The following is a 17,022-nucleotide window of genomic DNA, read 5'->3' on the forward strand; positions in this document are numbered from 1 at the left end:
GGCCAGATCCGGAGTTTTTCATACGGTAAGATTACGATCAGTACTCAAATCTACTAATGTGAGCAAGGCCTGGAGCCATCTGCTTTAGATTAGCAACGGTCCATTTGCTTTGGGCTACTAAACACCAGCCACAAAACATATTGAGAATTAACAATAAGATTCTATTGTGATATCATCCTAAATCCTAGCACAACCATAAGTAGACCACAGCATTAGTATCAATTGTGATGGATTTGTAACAAATATTGTGGCAAAGTGCAGGATTGGAGACGGAGGTAATAATAATAATAATAATAATAATAATAATAATAATAATAATAATAATAATAATAATAAAAAAATATCAGTTCTCCTTGTTTTTTTAGTGTTAGTCCATTTTGTTTGTCTGTTTATTTTGGCCTCACGTGCCGTGTGCTGTTTTTGTTACAACCTTTTTAGTTACTGTCTGTTTATTTATTAAAAGCTGAGCGCAAGGAAGTGCTCAGGTTCCCCAAAACTCCATCTCTTTGTTTATTTCCTGGTTCCTGTTTCTGGTCTGTTTTTTTTTTTTTTCTACTGTGTGGCCATCAAGTGAACTGTCTTAACTTAAATGGCCCTTACTGCCAGATGGGTTTGTATCATGGGTGGGGTGACCAGGGGTAACCATAGTAAGCCTGCTTTTAGAATTTGTAACGACTATGCCACTTTGGGTTTGGCAAGGACAAGGATCTTGATGACCGAGTAGATAATAATTTCCCCGATACAGGTTCTTTTTATCCTAGGGTTCCAATACACACACAATGCTTGGAGAGGTAAAAACAATTTTTATTGTTTTTCAACAGGGTTAAAATAGAATACTAATAACCACACAGCAACAAGAAATAATCAGTCTCCGATAGCTCCGGGGAGTCCCAAGAGACCCCTCTCCCCAACGTCCGTTGCCCTCGGAACCCGAACCCACCACTGACCTCACCACGCCCACCGTCCTGACCTCCAACCTCAGGTCCGATTTTTCCAAGCCTATGTTTAGTTGGATTCCCATGCTCCTTGCCAATAAAAGCTGTAGCTACACATGTGTATAATACAACAGCATGCCCTGCTAAAACGCACAGGGAATTATATTACATTTCCCTCACAGAGGACATGTTTACAGGATGTGAAAGTAGGCTTCTACCAGGTTACTGGCTTCCCCAGTGAGACTGTCCTCACACAGCACTGGCTCGGGGTGATCCATGGAGCCTGCTCTGCAGGGTGGCAATGCCGACAAGGAAGAGAATTGATCAATAATTCTCAAGTAAACACAACAAACAGAAAAATATGCCATTCACAACATAACTTTTATTGTACATGCATTAAAGGAGAAAGGAAAAAGGCTTTTTTATTTTTATTTTTTTTACATCACACAAGGAATACATGTTAAAATGAAAAGGTAAGCAGTGCAGTTTCAGTTTACGTTGCATCTGCCTGTCCCCTGCTGAGTGCTGTGTCTGTTGATCGCTCATTTTCGGTCAGTCTAATCTAATCTTTGTAAATGAGGTCCTAAGATTCATCCAATATTACTTCTTGCTATGTGCAAGCATAAATGTAAAGCTGTTAAGTAATAATATATATTTAAATAAACATAACTTACAAAACTACAGCATGCCTCACTATATTTAAAAATGTATTTTCTGTAATGGAATTGGCACTGCTGTTATCCTTGCCCTACCTGCTTTATGGACACATAGAAGAGGGTAAATAAATAAATACATTCATAGAAATAAAGGTATAAAATGTCATTTGAAAGCACAGTCTAGTGCAGACAAACTACATCAAAAATGGAAATAATTCAATGTTTTGAGTGCATTCTCAAAACTGAGGGGGATGGGTGGTGGTTTAACCGCAATAGAACACAAGATTGAGTGGGAGAAGTAAGTTAAAGACAACTTCCAAAGAATCACTGTTGGCTCTCCTCATCAAAGCTTTCATCACTCAGTGGAAAATCGTGGCAGGTATTCTGGGTTCTGTAGCTTTTGGTGGGCATGGGACACTCATGGTTCAGAATTGCCTGAGTGAAAGAAAATGCATTGTCAATAAAATATGCAAAGAATTGACAGTGACTGTGAAACGAAGCATGCTTGTACAGTACTCTACTTCCTTGGTGTGGGTTAGTACTGAATACGCTAGGATCTATTTCACTAAGCTAAGCAGCATCCCTTTTCCAAAAAGTCTTGAATGTCACCTCACTACTGTGTAGACAGAGAACTCTGTTCCCATTGCCTTTTCAGTAGCCTCTTTTCTTCTGCCAAGATAAACCCTAAAACCACAGTGGCTGCCCAGATGGGGTTGCTATGGTGTGGCAAGTCAAACCAACCCCCCACAGAGCTTAAAGACCAACTCCATAGATCCCCAGCCAAGATCAGCAACTTAGTACGACCTGGATTTGAACCAGCAAGCTCCAAATCTCATGAGCTACATAACCTTTCCTAGGTGAGCCACAATACAGCTCTATCAGTCTACTCAGCAGTCTTTGTGGTCAATCATGAAGAAACGCAGAGAAGGTGATGGGCAGAGACTATTTTATAATATATTATTACCAGATAGTTTATGACATTTGTGCTGTTTCAATGTAAATAGAGAAAGGAAGTGCATGACAGAAGATTGATGCAATGATTGCAGAAGCTATGACTATTGTGTCAGTAGCACCTCTGTGACATTTCGCTGCTTTACTCACCATTTTTTCTTCTCTTGCTGCTGGGTTCCTTAGGAAGCAGCATAAGGGTGCGTACAATATATTAATAACTCCAATTATTACCATAAGGCTTGGAAACCCTATGGCTCTAACAATCGCTCCACCGGTGGAAGGACCTGAAAGACGAGAGAAAATAAATATTTTTTCAGAGTGTGTATTAATATTACATTTAAGCAATACGTTTACACTTACTGATAAAGTGACAAAGTCTCAGCTGGTGCCTTTAGTGTACTAATCAGGAGCTGTAAGTGTAGGTATGACGGGTGCTGTTCACACACAGCTCAGACAGAGAGGACAACAACCACCTACAGTTTCTCTACTTTTACCTTAGGTACATAACATGTCCTTAGTAAGTGCTAAATGGTATCAGTAGCACACCCACCACTGTGCAGATCATTAAAATACTGTGTTGCAGTAGTTAGAGAATAGCAAGACCTGCATTGTTACTTGGGGGTTGACCCAGATTTCCACGTCTGCTGTTCAAGTTTTGCAGTTTTCTTATTTCTTATGAACCTTGTTTTAAATGAGAATGCATGTTTGTTATAGCATGCGCTCATTTGAAAACTGAGATCGACAAGGTGAATGGAAGTGCATGGCCGGCAGTCCTGGGTGCTCCTGGCTGATGGTACATGCAGTCCTGAGTGCTGTTGGCTGATGGTACATGCAGTCCTGGTGCTGTTGGCTGATGGTACATGCAGTCCTGGTGCTGTTGGCTGATGGTACATGCAGTCCTGGGTGCTGTTGGCTGATGGTACATGCAGACCTGGTTGCTGTTTGATGATGGTACATGCAGTCCTGGTGCTGTTTGATGATGGTACATGAAGTCCTGGTGCTGTTTGATGATGGTTCATGCAGTCCTGGTGCTGTTTGATGATGGTACATGCAGTCCTGGGTGCTGTTTGATGATGGTTCATACAGTCCTGGTGCTGTTTGATGATGGTTCATGCAGTCCTGGTGCTGTTTGATGATGGTACATGCAGTCCTGGTGCTGTTTGATGATGGTACATGCAGTCCTGGTGCTGTTTGATGATGGTTCATGCAGTCCTGGGTGCTGTTTGATGATGGTACATGCAGTCCTGGTGCTGTTTGATGATGGTACATGCAGTCCTGGTGCTGTTTGATGATGGTTCATGCAGTCTTGGTGCTGTTTGATGATGGTACATGAAGTCCTGGTGCTGTTTGATGATGGTACATGCAGTCCTGGTGCTGTTTGATGATGGTACATGCAGTCCTGGGTGCTGTTTGATGATGGTTCATGCAGTCCTGGTGCTGTTTGATGATGGTTCATGCAGTCCTGGTGCTGTTTGATGATGGTTCATGCAGTCCTGGGTGCTGTTTGATGATGGTACATTACTTACCGATTGCAAATCCGAGGCAAAAGGCAACATCTGCAATGGCATAGACACTCCCATACACAGACACATGGCGAAGGTCCACCAGATATCCCATAATGGGCATCATTGAGGAGTCCACCATACCTGTAGAAAAGTGAACGAGTCAATGAACAGAACTCTTACTAAAACACTATACCGACCAATTTTTTTTTTTGCATCCCACTAATGAATGAACTTGCTTCATAAAGTTGAATGAAACCTGTTGAATAATGTTACGTTAACATATTGAATTACATACCGCTTTGTAGTTTTTCACATACTTAACAAAAAACTGACAAATTGAAAAAGGGTGGCATATGACATACTGTATTTCCGGTAGGCTTTTTTCAATATTATTGTGTAGTTTCTTTGATTATATGATATTAAATAAAAGATCAAAACTAGTTAACGTGCTTGAGGTCAGAAATAGTCCTTTGTAAATCAATCTACCTTTTCTCGCTTCCAGATGCTGGTTAATTCAATAGATGTTAATTTCAGTCTATTTAAAGCAAATTCTTTATGGCTGGTCATCTATTACATTGTATTAAATACCATTTGCACAGACTTTTAAATGTGTTCATGTATCCTGTACAGTTCTGGGACTGATGAGTTTAATTTATTTAAATCAGTACTCCTCAAAATGCACATGTTTCGATCGCCACAGTGTCTGATTATGAACAGCATCACTTGGGTTAGAAGACAGATTAAACACAAAAGAGTTCTTTGAAATTAGCTTAAATCTTCTCTATTCTGCCTTTACCTGTTTTTGAGATGCTTGAGCTTGTCTGGTCTGAACAGCCTTCCCCATTCCATTTCAATCATGTGACTTTTCATCTATATATGGGGTGTAGGTGGGGCTGGCAGAGTTCAAAGGTCCCGTTGTCACATGATTTGAATAGAAAGAGGAAAGCAGCTCATAATCATCTCTAAGCCAGATAATTATTCAATACTGGGGAGCAACAGATCCTAGAACAGCTCACAATGACTGAAAACCACATCAAATAGAAAAGGAAACCTTAAAAACTATTCAAATGACAGCTGAAGCTCAGAGAACGCATCCCGTGTTCATTTAGCTCATGCATTTGTTCTCTTGATAGCACAAATTTTTCAAAGCCTTGATTTTTACGCATTTAACCTAATTGTTGTACAAACATTGTCGCTATTAAATCACACGATATCTAACATGTTGCTAATAGAATCATAGGGCATACAACATAGCAATGCATTAAACATATCTTCAGTATACATACCGATTGCAAAACCAAGACCCCCATTCGGACCAATGAGTCCGTAGATATCTTTTGCTAAGGGGACCTGTAATAACATTTAAAAAGTCAAAGTAAACGTTCAGTGGAAATTATGAAATAGAAACCAAACTGCTAAGAGAAGAGCTCGGGGACTTACACAGATGAGACTAATACCAACAATCAACATGCCAATCATGGAGCAGAGCCACCTGCAAAACAATTTACATCATTATATTTATTATATTTCAGCTTAAATATTAAACGCAGCATTATTGCATCAACAGTGGAGTGCCCCACTACAAAGGCTATGGCACTTGACAGAAGACTAGGTGCCATATTTTCAAAGCATTCCCTCCAGTCTTTACCTGACTCTTATTTTTGTTAAAGGAGAAAAAAAAAATCATGTAAATGTTACAAGATGATGAAGAAAAACACCTTGAGAGTGCTTAAGAGAACTTAAATTGCATTCTGTAGACACGAGTAAACACTTTGAAAATGTAGCCCAAGCTCATTAATTGAGAACTAATGACCGCTGCAGAGGATATTAATGATATTATAAACCAAACAAATGTTTGTGTATCAAGACATATTTAAAATGTGTTTTATGTGTTTTAGGGGTCTCCGACCCTGGTCCTGGAGGGGCGGAGTCCTTCCTGGTTTTTGTTTGAACTGTACTCTAAATTACTTAAGTGGACCAATTAAGTGCTTATTAGAAGCTTAGTTAGTCCAATTAATTTAGTGTACAGTTAGAACAAAAACCAGGAGGGACACCAGCCCTCCAGGACCAGGGTTGGAGATGCCTGACTTAGACAGCTTGAAATGTATCTTGTTGGTTAAAGAGAGTTTTAATATTCACAGGCCTGTTAAGCCAAGATTTCTGAAGCGCTACCAAGGGTTCCAGCCAAGCAGCCTTTTATTAGCCCATACACAAACCCATAACATAAAAAAGTTTACAAATGAGAGGAGGCCATTTGGCCCATGTTGCTTGTTTGGTTGTTAGAAGCTGATTGATCCCAGAATCTCATCAAGCAGCTTCTTGAAGAATCCCAGGGTGTCAGCTTCAACAACATTACTGGGGAGTTGGTTCCAGACTCCCACAGTTCTTTGTGTAAAAGTGCCTCCTATTTTCAGTTCTGAATGCCCCTTTATCTAATCTCCATTTGTGACCTCTTGTGAACTGTGGTTGTGTTGAGTGTATAGGGAAACAGGGACTGCGGGCAGCGTGGTTGGGTTGCGAGAGGGGGAGGTGTTAATAGAGACCCCTGACTTGTAAATAAAGCACTACACCAGTGTCTGTATGCAAGTATACTGTTTCTTAACACTTTGCTACTTGTGCACTATATTTTAATATCTTTAATGATCATTAAGAAATTCCTGTAACAGCTCTCAAACATTACGTGGTCTAAACTTACCTTCCTATTTTGTTAGCAAGTATAGCAAACAGGTTTGTGCCAATGAGGTACGATATACTCGCTGGGAGAAAGGCAATCCCTAAAGAATACAATGGCAAATTATCAAGGACAAAATGCAATACATCAAATTCCTCAACCTATTAAAACATAATGATTCAATAGTCGCTCATTTTAAACTTAACTTGATTTCCATTACATGAGAGTAGATGTTAAACTTCATGCTGATTTGAACTCGGCTCTCGCCAAGATAAGCACCAACTAAGACGTAGATTTACAGTAAACTAACATGATCCATCAGCTGAATATCTGCAGTGAAGTGGTTTTAACAATGAAGCTGTAACCCCTCTCACACTATTTATAAAAAAATTGCACTGGAAATATCTGGCAAATTCACTGTTTCAGGAGCAATTAACTGGGCACACACCTAGCAGTCATTGTTGTACTGGCTTCATTACAGAAATCCCACCGTGCTCAGGTTTACTCACAGAGACTGCCCCATATAGATAATTCTCTAGACTAAATACAAAAACATACCCAGTTGCCAGTTTGGCGAGCACATGGTCTGCATCATCCATATTGGAAGTGTTGGTTCCAACATTGCAACCCCCATGTTGGCAAAGCAAATGGACCCTGCAAAAACACAGCCCATTTCAGGGATTTAGAGTCAAAGAGAAAGTTGAACATTGTTTCTAACACAGTGCGGCCTATTTGAATAGAATAATAAAAATCTCTTCAAATCAACTCATGAAGGTTAAGAGTTTGTCAAAACTACATCTGTGTGTATTGATGCCTTCCTATTGAGAATGTTATACTGGTGAGGGAGATGGCTGTCTCTGAGTACACAACAAATAGTTGCCTCCTCTAGTTAGATATTATATGACCTCTCTATTGCCCTTCTAATGAATGAGAATGGCTGCTATTTATTTTCACTAGGATTCCAAAGTCGCGTATCTTGTGCTATACAGAAACACCACAAAGGCCCCATTCACAGCATCGGACAGCAGCTTTCTGCAGAAAGACTGATTAGTTCTGACAGGACAATCTAGGACCTTACGTGAGACAATAGTCTCCCATCTTGACTATTATCGGCTTGGCAGTCTCTGTTATTGCTTAATGCATTTGATAATCAACAATATATGCTCCACAAGGATATGCTGAAGAAACTATTACCTGCAGTAATGAGAATATATGGATCCCGTAACAGGGTTAATAAAGATGGGCCCTGTGCAGACTAAAAAGAAAAGAACAGATCGTGCATGAATGAATTATTAATCAGGGGTTAATATTGTATATCACAAAGCATACAACACTGTATAAAATAGCAAAAATGCTCACCTCGGGAGAAACCTTCGAAGGTTGAAGTATAGAAAGCTGCAACACTGTATTAAAAACACAACACAATGCTATCAATACATTTTTGATTCAATGCTGAGTTATTACTTTGTTTTTAATGAAGTTCATGCAAAGTTATCGTTTTCGAAACAGACAGACAGTCAGCTCAGGGGTTCACTTCTTAATATTTTTTTGAGGGCCGGTTTAAATTCAGATACAGGAAGAACTGCAATGTCTGATCTGGTGGTTATTTTTTTTGGTCCTGCTTCAGAAAACATTGCCGACATAAAGTATAACCCTTAGTAATATATTAACCATCTTTACCTCCGTCCAACAGCGCTAAGCAGGCTAGAACCAGGAAGGGAGCTTTCTTCCCAACAAATTCGTACATTACACTTCCAAAGGGGGCTCCAACTGAAAAAAACAAAAACAAAAAGCCATCAATCAAAAAAACAAACACACACTACTCTGCAGTGGGATTGTTTTCAATGTCGCTTGTCAATTTCAGTCACAATGATGGGCAGGTGCAGGTGCTTTCCAGGTTATTCATTTTTCATGAGGAACAGTTTCACACGTGGATGAAGGAGTTAGAAGAAGAAACCATTGAGGAAAGGTCATGGCATTGAAACGTCTTGTTAGAGCGCTTTAGTGATCTGACTGCCCACAGAGGTCCTACACTCAAGGGAAATGGTAGCGGATACAATATTTTTTTTTTATCAAATAATTTTACCCCAATTTAGAATGTTCAATTACTCTTCCTCCCCAGAGCAATTCCCCACAGCAGCTCAGGGGAACTGGAGGTCATCGGTCTGCTAATTGTGCCCTAATCTGCAGAAGCACCAGAGCCAATGTGATGCTCCAATCCCCAGCAAAGGCCCTCTTGACTGCATGAGTCACCCTGCATGCCATGCGACAATGTCTTTACCAGCCGAGGGTACACATTGGTAATGGTTTTCATATGTTGACATGCCAATAGTATACTTGTAGTCTCTTACAGATGTGCTGTGGTACTTTATTTGTATCTGTATTAGGAGCATTTTCTGTTCCAAATTCATTGTACTGGCATATCTTTCCAGGTGTTTCTACATGCTAAATACCCTGTTATTAGAATCTTATCATATGGTATTTATTAGTCTGTTCTAGAAGTGTGGCTGCTGGGAGCTGCTGTCAAGCGCCTGTTATTGTGCTCGTGAGAATGGCTAGGGGCTTCTGTTGGTGCTCCCGTTGGAGCTAGGCTTGTTTTTGTTTACCTTTTTTTAAATCAAAGTGCTCACAAGAGCTTTAGTTGTGTATTTGTATGGAGCAGTCTCTGACCACTAGGCCTGCACCTCCACCCCTTACAAGCCTCTTTAGCAGGTGTGTTGTGCAGTAATGATTGAAGCAGGGTTTCTTACAGAGCACACCCAGAGCCAGTCCTCCCAGAGCAATCCCCATGGCCGTCCCTCTTTCATGGTCATCCTTGTAAACACTGGCCAGCATACCAAGACCTGCAAAAGATGGCAGAGGAGATGAGCAGAGGAACACTGAAGGCTTACACTTTGAGAATTTTTATACCACTGTCTCCACCCTTTCTTTCAATTTGACGTGAAGTATGATTGTTCTCTTTTAAGGTCATTGCACAATGGATCCATCATTTATCACCTGCCATCTCTAAATAGAGATCAACCAATCAATTGATTAATTGATTACTGAGTATCTTTTATGGCTTTTATTTTGCAATCCTCAATTAAACATTCATTAAATCGTTTAATCTGCCTGGTGTCCTATTTAAAGTTGCACAAAGCTAGCTACCCAGAAACACAAGCTTTCCTTGCTGAACTAAAGCTTTGCTGTTTTTTTGTGATGAGAAAGTCAGATTCTAAGAAAACAAGTCAAAATAATAGTTTGCATATATGTATTATTACTGTATGTACTGTATATATGTATTTGAAAGCTGAAACGTTTGTCTGCTTATAGGTTCTACCTAATTTGAAACTGGACATGACTATAGTATTATGTTAAAGAATATAGGCTATAGGCTGCTGTGGAGCTGACTAATATCAGTTTGGCTTTAACCTGATCCGAGTCAAACTGCAAGCACAGACCAGACAACCCGCACAGCTCCACCCGTGACCAGCCAGTTTAACAACAAATTGACTAATAAGACAGGCTGTGCGGAGTGGACTGTGCTTGGCAATGATGGATGTGCTTCATTTCACCTCCAGACCGTCAGTTCAAGGTTCAGTTCACCTGCAACAGATGAGAAGGACGAGCCAATTCCTTGAAGCATTCGTGCCAAAAACAGCAAGACGTAGGTTTCAGAGAAAGCAAACACTGTAAATCAAGGAAGAACTATCAGATCAGAGAGCTGTGGCACGCTTCGGACGAATACCATCTGTAGGAAAACAATACTGTACTAACAGTACTTATTTTGTAGAGAATAAGCTTTTATTATTATTTTTTTATTATTTTACTTTTATCAACCACAGAAACTTGTAGTGGAGTAATCACATGATTGTGAAGTCATTGTGACGCATGTAGTTTCACATGCACACACGTGAGGTTGCAGTTGCAATCCATCATCATGTAAATGACATTTTAGAACATTAATATAGAGTTTTGCAAAAAATTCCAAGCAGTTTTAAAATACAAAACAGTTCATTCACAAATAGAGCCACCACATATGATCAACGGCATATTATTTTTTAAAAGTGGCAAATAGTAGTTGATCTATTTGACTATTTTTATAACAACTACCGGTATATCAGTAAGTGGCAGTGGTTCTACCCCGAGTTGTAGTCAAGTCAAACTGTAGTGAAAGACTAACCCTATGGCAGTACCACCTTGGTGTATTCATAATTTAGAATTATCCAAATGTTAACATGGTAAGAGCAAATAAAAGTAAACTTATTCGAATTAGATCAAATTTGATAAATATCATTAACTAACTCTCTGCTTACTTATTGTCGATAGGAACATGACCACAAAGCCAGCAAACATTGGAATGTGGTATCCAATCCTAAAGGAAAAACAGATAAACATTTTACAGCTATATTAAATGGGGTATATTTTATACTTTTCAACTCTGCGAGACCTACCTGCTCTACAAACATAGACAGAGAAAGTAGGTAAAACTGATTAGAATGGAACAAAGAAGGCTGTACATCCCAGCATTTAGGATTCTCCAGACAAGGTCAAAGCAATCTCAAAGCCAGGGGAAGGCAGATTAAAAAACAAGTGATAACAACTCGATTGCAAACATAACAACACAGTGACATATTCAAAATAAAAAAGGATATTAAAATGACACCTGAAGCAGCTTAGTCTTTACATTGATCTCTCATGTGCTAACAGCAAAGGATTACAGTACATTAAACCTCATTTGAACGCGTTTTACCTGTTAGTAAGAGGCCCAACAAATGGATTCATAATAAGCTGCATTAAAGCTTTGGAGGCGAACAGGAGCCCAACCTGGACATTTTCCTCCATGAGAATGTCATTGTTTTTTACGCAGTCTCTGTCTCTGACCGCTGAACCCTCTTCTGTCAGCAGAGAGCCATTCACAATCCTGCTAAAGTCTCTGCTGGTGCTGTTGACAGTGTCGTCTGTGAGGACGATTGTTGTGTTGTCATAGTATGAGATGACCGAGGAGAAAGTAGCAGCTTTGTAAGCAGCCTGCCCAGGAGCTGAGGTTGTGTTGTGGGTTAAAGAGTCGTTCACATTCTTGAGCTTGGTGGCGTACAGGAAACTGGGGATAATGGGCACTGAAATAAATAAGTATTTTAGTACAGCACAATTAGAATTTGTTTCAAGACTAATGTGGGTCTGTTTAGTTGACCTAAACTGATCTAAATCCTGTCTTCCTTTAAATAACCATATTTGTGACATATTTGTACGGGCAGAAATGCAATCAGTTTGTGGGGCAGTGTCTGGTGAGTGAGAGAGATTTTAGCAAATGGTTTCATGTGGGTACATTAACATTTTTGAAAATCCGGTATTGGGACGAATATAGCCTTGCAGCCAAATAATATAGAACAGGCAAGGAGAGCCCTCCTCGTTCAATGATTGAGAGTCTCTATTTATTCTGGGCTGGGAACCTTCCAAAGATAATCTACCCAACAGAGGGATTGGCAGAATTTAACAGTTTAGTGTATTCTACTATTAATTCTAATTATTATACTGATTATTGGTAGTCAACTTAGTTCCAGTCTTCACATAATACAATTTTTTACATGCAAATAAACATTTTTCCATCCAACTAACAGTATTAATATTAATATCTTCATCTTTTTTAGGTGTAAAATTGACTGCACTTGTACTGTAAATGTGAAAAAATCCACAGGGGCTTTGCCCCTGGACCCCACTGGGATAGCTTGATAGGTCCCAGACTCCTTGTGCGTAGGAAGATATGCATTGTTGGTCCACATTGCGTGACCCTAGAGTCCGCTCACTATTTTCTGTAGGAGTCTAACCCTGCTGGTAACAAGCTTGGACTCAGAAGGCACAGCTGAGGTGAAATGACTCAGGATGTGCGGGTGCAACACACACATGGGAGGGGGTCATACGCATAACACTTATTACCATATAATAGACGTATCCCCCAACACCAAACTCAGCTACTGGTCGGAGTCAGGGTTTGGTTGTGATTGAACAGAGAAGATTAGTTCAGGGATTGTAAATCCCACTAATGTATAGTGAGCGAGGTGTATAAAGCGGGACGGGAGTAGCGCACGCCCTTGTTACGGCACCTTTATTTTGATAGTTTTTTTGTGCTTTGTTTTATTTTGCACTTTTTGTACAGTTTGCTGTAGCAGGCCTCTGTGCGTTACCATGGTTACCATTTTTATTTACTTTCGCTTTCTGTTTGTGTTAATAAATCCTACGCGCCTGCATTTCAACTTCAACCCCTGTCTGGATCTCCTGCCTGGCACTCAGCAGAGAATGCACGCACCCAGAAGCAAGACCCTGTAACAGGAACATTTTTACAAAGGTAATTAAGAGAAATGATAAAAAAAAAAAAAAAAAAAAATTGAAAATTTAAGTAATGAGTCTCTTTTGCTAAAGCCGTGTGACTTAATTCCTAAGGGATGATCCATCATAAGCTGAGCAATTCGTTCTTGTTATTTTCATTTATTGTCCTAGTGAGGGCAGTAGACAGAATAGGTGCATGATGTCTAAAAGAGGCTGGTCTGGAGGTGAAGTTAACTGAATGGTACCTATATTGAGAGACCAGGTGGAAATGGATTTTCCTGTTTCTCCAATGCAGTTCATTTGAATTCTATTGGGTGTTGCTTTGAGTTATTGGCTGCACTCTTGGAAGTCTCTGATTGGGTGTTTGAGCTTGACACTTTTAATGGGGCATGATATCTAGATAATAAAAAGAACTGAAGCTGGGGGGGGGGGGCGGGGGGGGGGGGGGGGTGGAAAGATACAGTGTATGATGAAGAAAGTGTAGTGAAATAGGCCTGTAGTTTATATTAGTGACCTTGAACAAAGTGCTTTAAAAGGCACCCGTCATTTATTTTCTAGTAAGCAAGTGATTCTCCTAGCAGGAAAAATCGCAACAATACTGTGCCAAATAACAACCCCTTTTAAAGAAACTTAAGGTGCAGTTTACGGTTTTACTTACCCACTACAGTGAGCAGCATGTTGTCCAGTAAGAGGGCTACAAAGACCACCACCAAGACCAACGTCCTTGACTCTCTCCCGTCTCTCAGCCATTGCAAAGGATTGAAGCATGGCATTGTTTAAGACACAGTAGATGGGCGCTCTTCAACTACCAGACCTGCGGAGAACAGAACGGTCAAACCAAGCGAACCCCCTGAAGAAAGCACTGTTGCGTAAATCCGATGCTCCACTGACGGGTACTTTGTAATGCAGTATATAAAAGCAGATTATAAAGTGCTACAGAACCTCCTGCAGTGTTTACATGAAACACATGACAGGAGTGAGAGAACAAAGATGTGAGAGACAGTCATAGCAGGACAGATGGATAGGGAGGGTCAGGACAGGAGGGTTCATTTATATTTCTTCTCGTTCCAGAACGACCCGCGCGAGTGCCCAATGCTCTCCTACGACCATCTGTTTCACAACCAGTTTCCATGATCCTTTCTGGTGGTGGTTCCCATGGTTGCAGGCCACTGAGAGCCGTAGTGGCAACGAGAGAGTCCCCGGTACCCGTTTCCTAACATCAAGTAACCCGTAACAAAGAGGGAATTACTCTAACCTACACGTTGATTCTGGGCGCTCTTCGCTCGTGCTTGCCAGGTTTTGGTCACGCTTCGCGGCGAGGGCGCTCGTCTGGACAGCGTATTTAGGCTACGAACCGGTTGACTGCTGCATGAACAACTTATTTATAATGGATTGTCGTCATAATATTTTGTATGGATTCCTACCCGTGTCTTGCAGACCCGTTTTGCTAGTTTGCATCTTCCAGAGCGCTGCTAGGTTCATATTTTCTCCCACAGCTAGACTCCCTGCTCTACACAATAAAAATGATTACTATTAGTTTTCCTACTTTTTTTTTTTTAAAACTGTGTGATATAGTTTTAAAGACGTTTCGTATTGTTTTGTACTGGTTCGGCTTACCCAGTTTGAAAAATGAACTAGCAGGGCATTGAATCGATGCTTTTGGTTAGAGTATACTTGTTTGTTTACATTTTTTTAAATAAAAAGAAAATAAAACAATGAAATGTATCACATGCAATTATCAATTACAGGTATCATGGTTTATGGACTGATATTTGGAAAATGCCCTGTTTAGCACATGCACGAATGATCCGCAAATGCAATGTACTTTTTTGTGTTCGCGAATCTCAACTATTTTTCATATTTTCAATAAGTCCATACAATATGATACACTTGACATTATCCTGCAGCATGAGCGCTATATATTTACCAGAAGTAAAGAGACAGAACGATATGTAACTCTTGCAGACAACATCTTAAATCGTAACTAAAGTTTCGATATTAGAAACGTGCAGCTCATATATAAATGCAATATGTGTAGAAACTCCCCTAGAATACGCGGGCTGCATTTAAAAGAGCCTTTTTACTTTGCCCTTTGCAAGCAGACGAGTGATTGACAGCAGTGACATAGACGGTATGACTGGTCAATGTCACAGGGAAGCTCGGATAGTGCAGACACAGGTCCAGTAGCATCGATACAATTCACGATGGATCTGATTCTGCAAATATGCTAAAGTCTAGAACATTTAAATGCATGGATTTGTAAAACAGAAAGGAATTTAACAATGTGGAAAACATGACTTGCAATGCACAGATTTGGTTTAAACTGTTTTACATTTATAACATTTCACCAAAAAAGTATTATATATATATATATATATAATTATATATATATATATATATATATATATATATATATATATATATATATATATATATATATATATATACACACACACACACACACACACACACACACACACACACATACACACACATTATATATATATATATATATATATATATATATATATATTATATATATTTTTTAGTGGCAAATTTATAACACCAATGCTGTATCATAAACATCTCTAGTTACCAATTAGGGTTACCCATAGTTGATAACATTCTTTACCAATTATTAATATGTAAAACGTTGTTATTATGACTTTCTGACCTCTTAAGAAATACTACAAAAAATATTGCATAATGGGTGTTATTGTAATACTTTACAGGTTTCCTTTTTAGAGAATGAAAAAAACGACATTACATAAGATAACACAAACATTGTGTGCCGGGATAAGCAACATTATACATTATAATAAGAGTATTAAACGAGTCTAAGCAATTTCACTAGCTTTCGTTAGTATAATAGGTACTCACAAGTCCCCTCTCCGCTTGTTTATTTTCACTTTTAATCGGATGAAGACCAGGTATCATTCAAGGGAATGCTTTTTTTTAAAAAAACACCTTTTTTAAAGAGATGCTTTTAAAGGGCTCCGAATTTGAGGCACAAAAGTCTTTCCAATTACTAGCTCACAGAATCTGCAATCTACTTTGACTATACCAGTGATGTAAGCCCACACTTAAGAGCTTTTCCAATGCAAATATTATGTTTGCTTACCGTATATTTTTTTTAAAAAAAGTTTGTTTTACAAATGTATTATTTTTCTTTTTAACATTTATTAACATTAAACAAAATAGAAACGAATAAATATAACAGCACATAATAGCTTTAATACAGCGGCACTATGCATCAACCAAAAGCCACCAAAACACATTGCTTAAAATGCGAAAAATAACAGTATAAACAACGCAATCAAATGGCACGGCACGTTTACCAGAGCCACAACCAGTGCGCTTACCTTCTCATGCATTCTGTAAACCAAAGCAGCTGCAAACTGACATACCCCCTCTAGTTCAAATAACTCCAATTTATTATCACCGACCCTGCAGGATATGACTGTCTGCTTGCAAAATTAAGTAAGTAATTTAATAATAGCAACCTCAAACAAGATTCAGTGTCCAAAGCCATACCCTGCGTCATGGGAAACAATAATTGTGAGGACCTGGGTCTCTTTATTGGAGCTGCAGACCGGCGCTTCTCTGTTTGCAATAACGGTTTATCTATGAGATCACAGTAAAACGCTCACTGCTTTAGCGATGGTGGGAATTATTATTAATATTATTTTTTTGTTCAAATACGTTTGTTTGCACTGGTTGTGCAATCTGCCTTTCAATGCACCTTGTGAGATGTCAAAGAAGTGACACGATTCGCCATGTTTACAATTCTGCTGTTGAATGAGTATACGCGTTCTTCAATGGTCAGAGCACATCCATTGCTATTTGCTCTATCGTTGGAACAGCTAGCCCAAGCTGTTAGACAAAGTACCGAGATCTCTCCAATAACAACCGCAGGCTCAAAACATTACATTTCTCTTTACGCAGATGACATTAATTTATATCTTTCAAGGATTTCAGAATCAACTCCTCTCTGCAAC

General features: G+C 39.4%; 1 protein-coding gene across 1 annotated transcript; it reads right to left on the reverse strand.

Annotated features, from left to right (window-relative positions):
- Positions 1-1,418: 1,418 nt before the first annotated feature.
- Positions 1,419-16,572, reverse strand: LOC121302248 (chromaffin granule amine transporter-like). Its single transcript, XM_041232089.1, has 16 exons — positions 16,387-16,572; positions 13,683-13,838; positions 11,451-11,817; positions 11,014-11,072; positions 10,304-10,387; positions 9,469-9,561; positions 8,399-8,488; positions 8,078-8,121; positions 7,913-7,973; positions 7,277-7,372; positions 6,743-6,821; positions 5,488-5,539; positions 5,334-5,397; positions 4,069-4,188; positions 2,693-2,826; positions 1,419-2,026 (listed from the first exon to the last, which is right to left on the reverse strand). Exons 2-16 carry the CDS (start codon positions 13,795-13,797, stop codon positions 1,916-1,918), a joined length of 1,569 nt encoding a protein of 522 aa, XP_041088023.1. The 5' UTR covers positions 13,798-13,838; positions 16,387-16,572; the 3' UTR covers positions 1,419-1,915.
- Between the last annotated feature and the right edge of the window lie 450 nt (positions 16,573-17,022).

Source organism: Polyodon spathula, chromosome 29 (assembly GCF_017654505.1).
Source record: "Polyodon spathula isolate WHYD16114869_AA chromosome 29, ASM1765450v1, whole genome shotgun sequence".
In the NCBI taxonomy this organism is placed as follows: Eukaryota; Metazoa; Chordata; class Actinopteri; order Acipenseriformes; family Polyodontidae; genus Polyodon; species Polyodon spathula.

What these genes read in the sequence shown, in the direction of transcription:
- LOC121302248 (XM_041232089.1), bottom strand. Translation starts at nt 13,797, where the DNA reads ATGCCATGCTTCAATCCTTTGCAATGGCTGAGAGACGGGAGAGAGTCA. An exon ending in CATGTTCCTATCGACAATAA is followed by an intron (nt 10,388 to 11,013) that starts GTAAGCAGAGAG and finishes CTTGATTTACAG; the next exon opens with TGTTTGCTTTCTCTGAAACC. An exon ending in ATATATTCTCATTACTGCAG is followed by an intron (nt 7,373 to 7,912) that starts GTAATAGTTTCT and finishes GTGTTTTTGCAG; the next exon opens with GGTCCATTTGCTTTGCCAAC.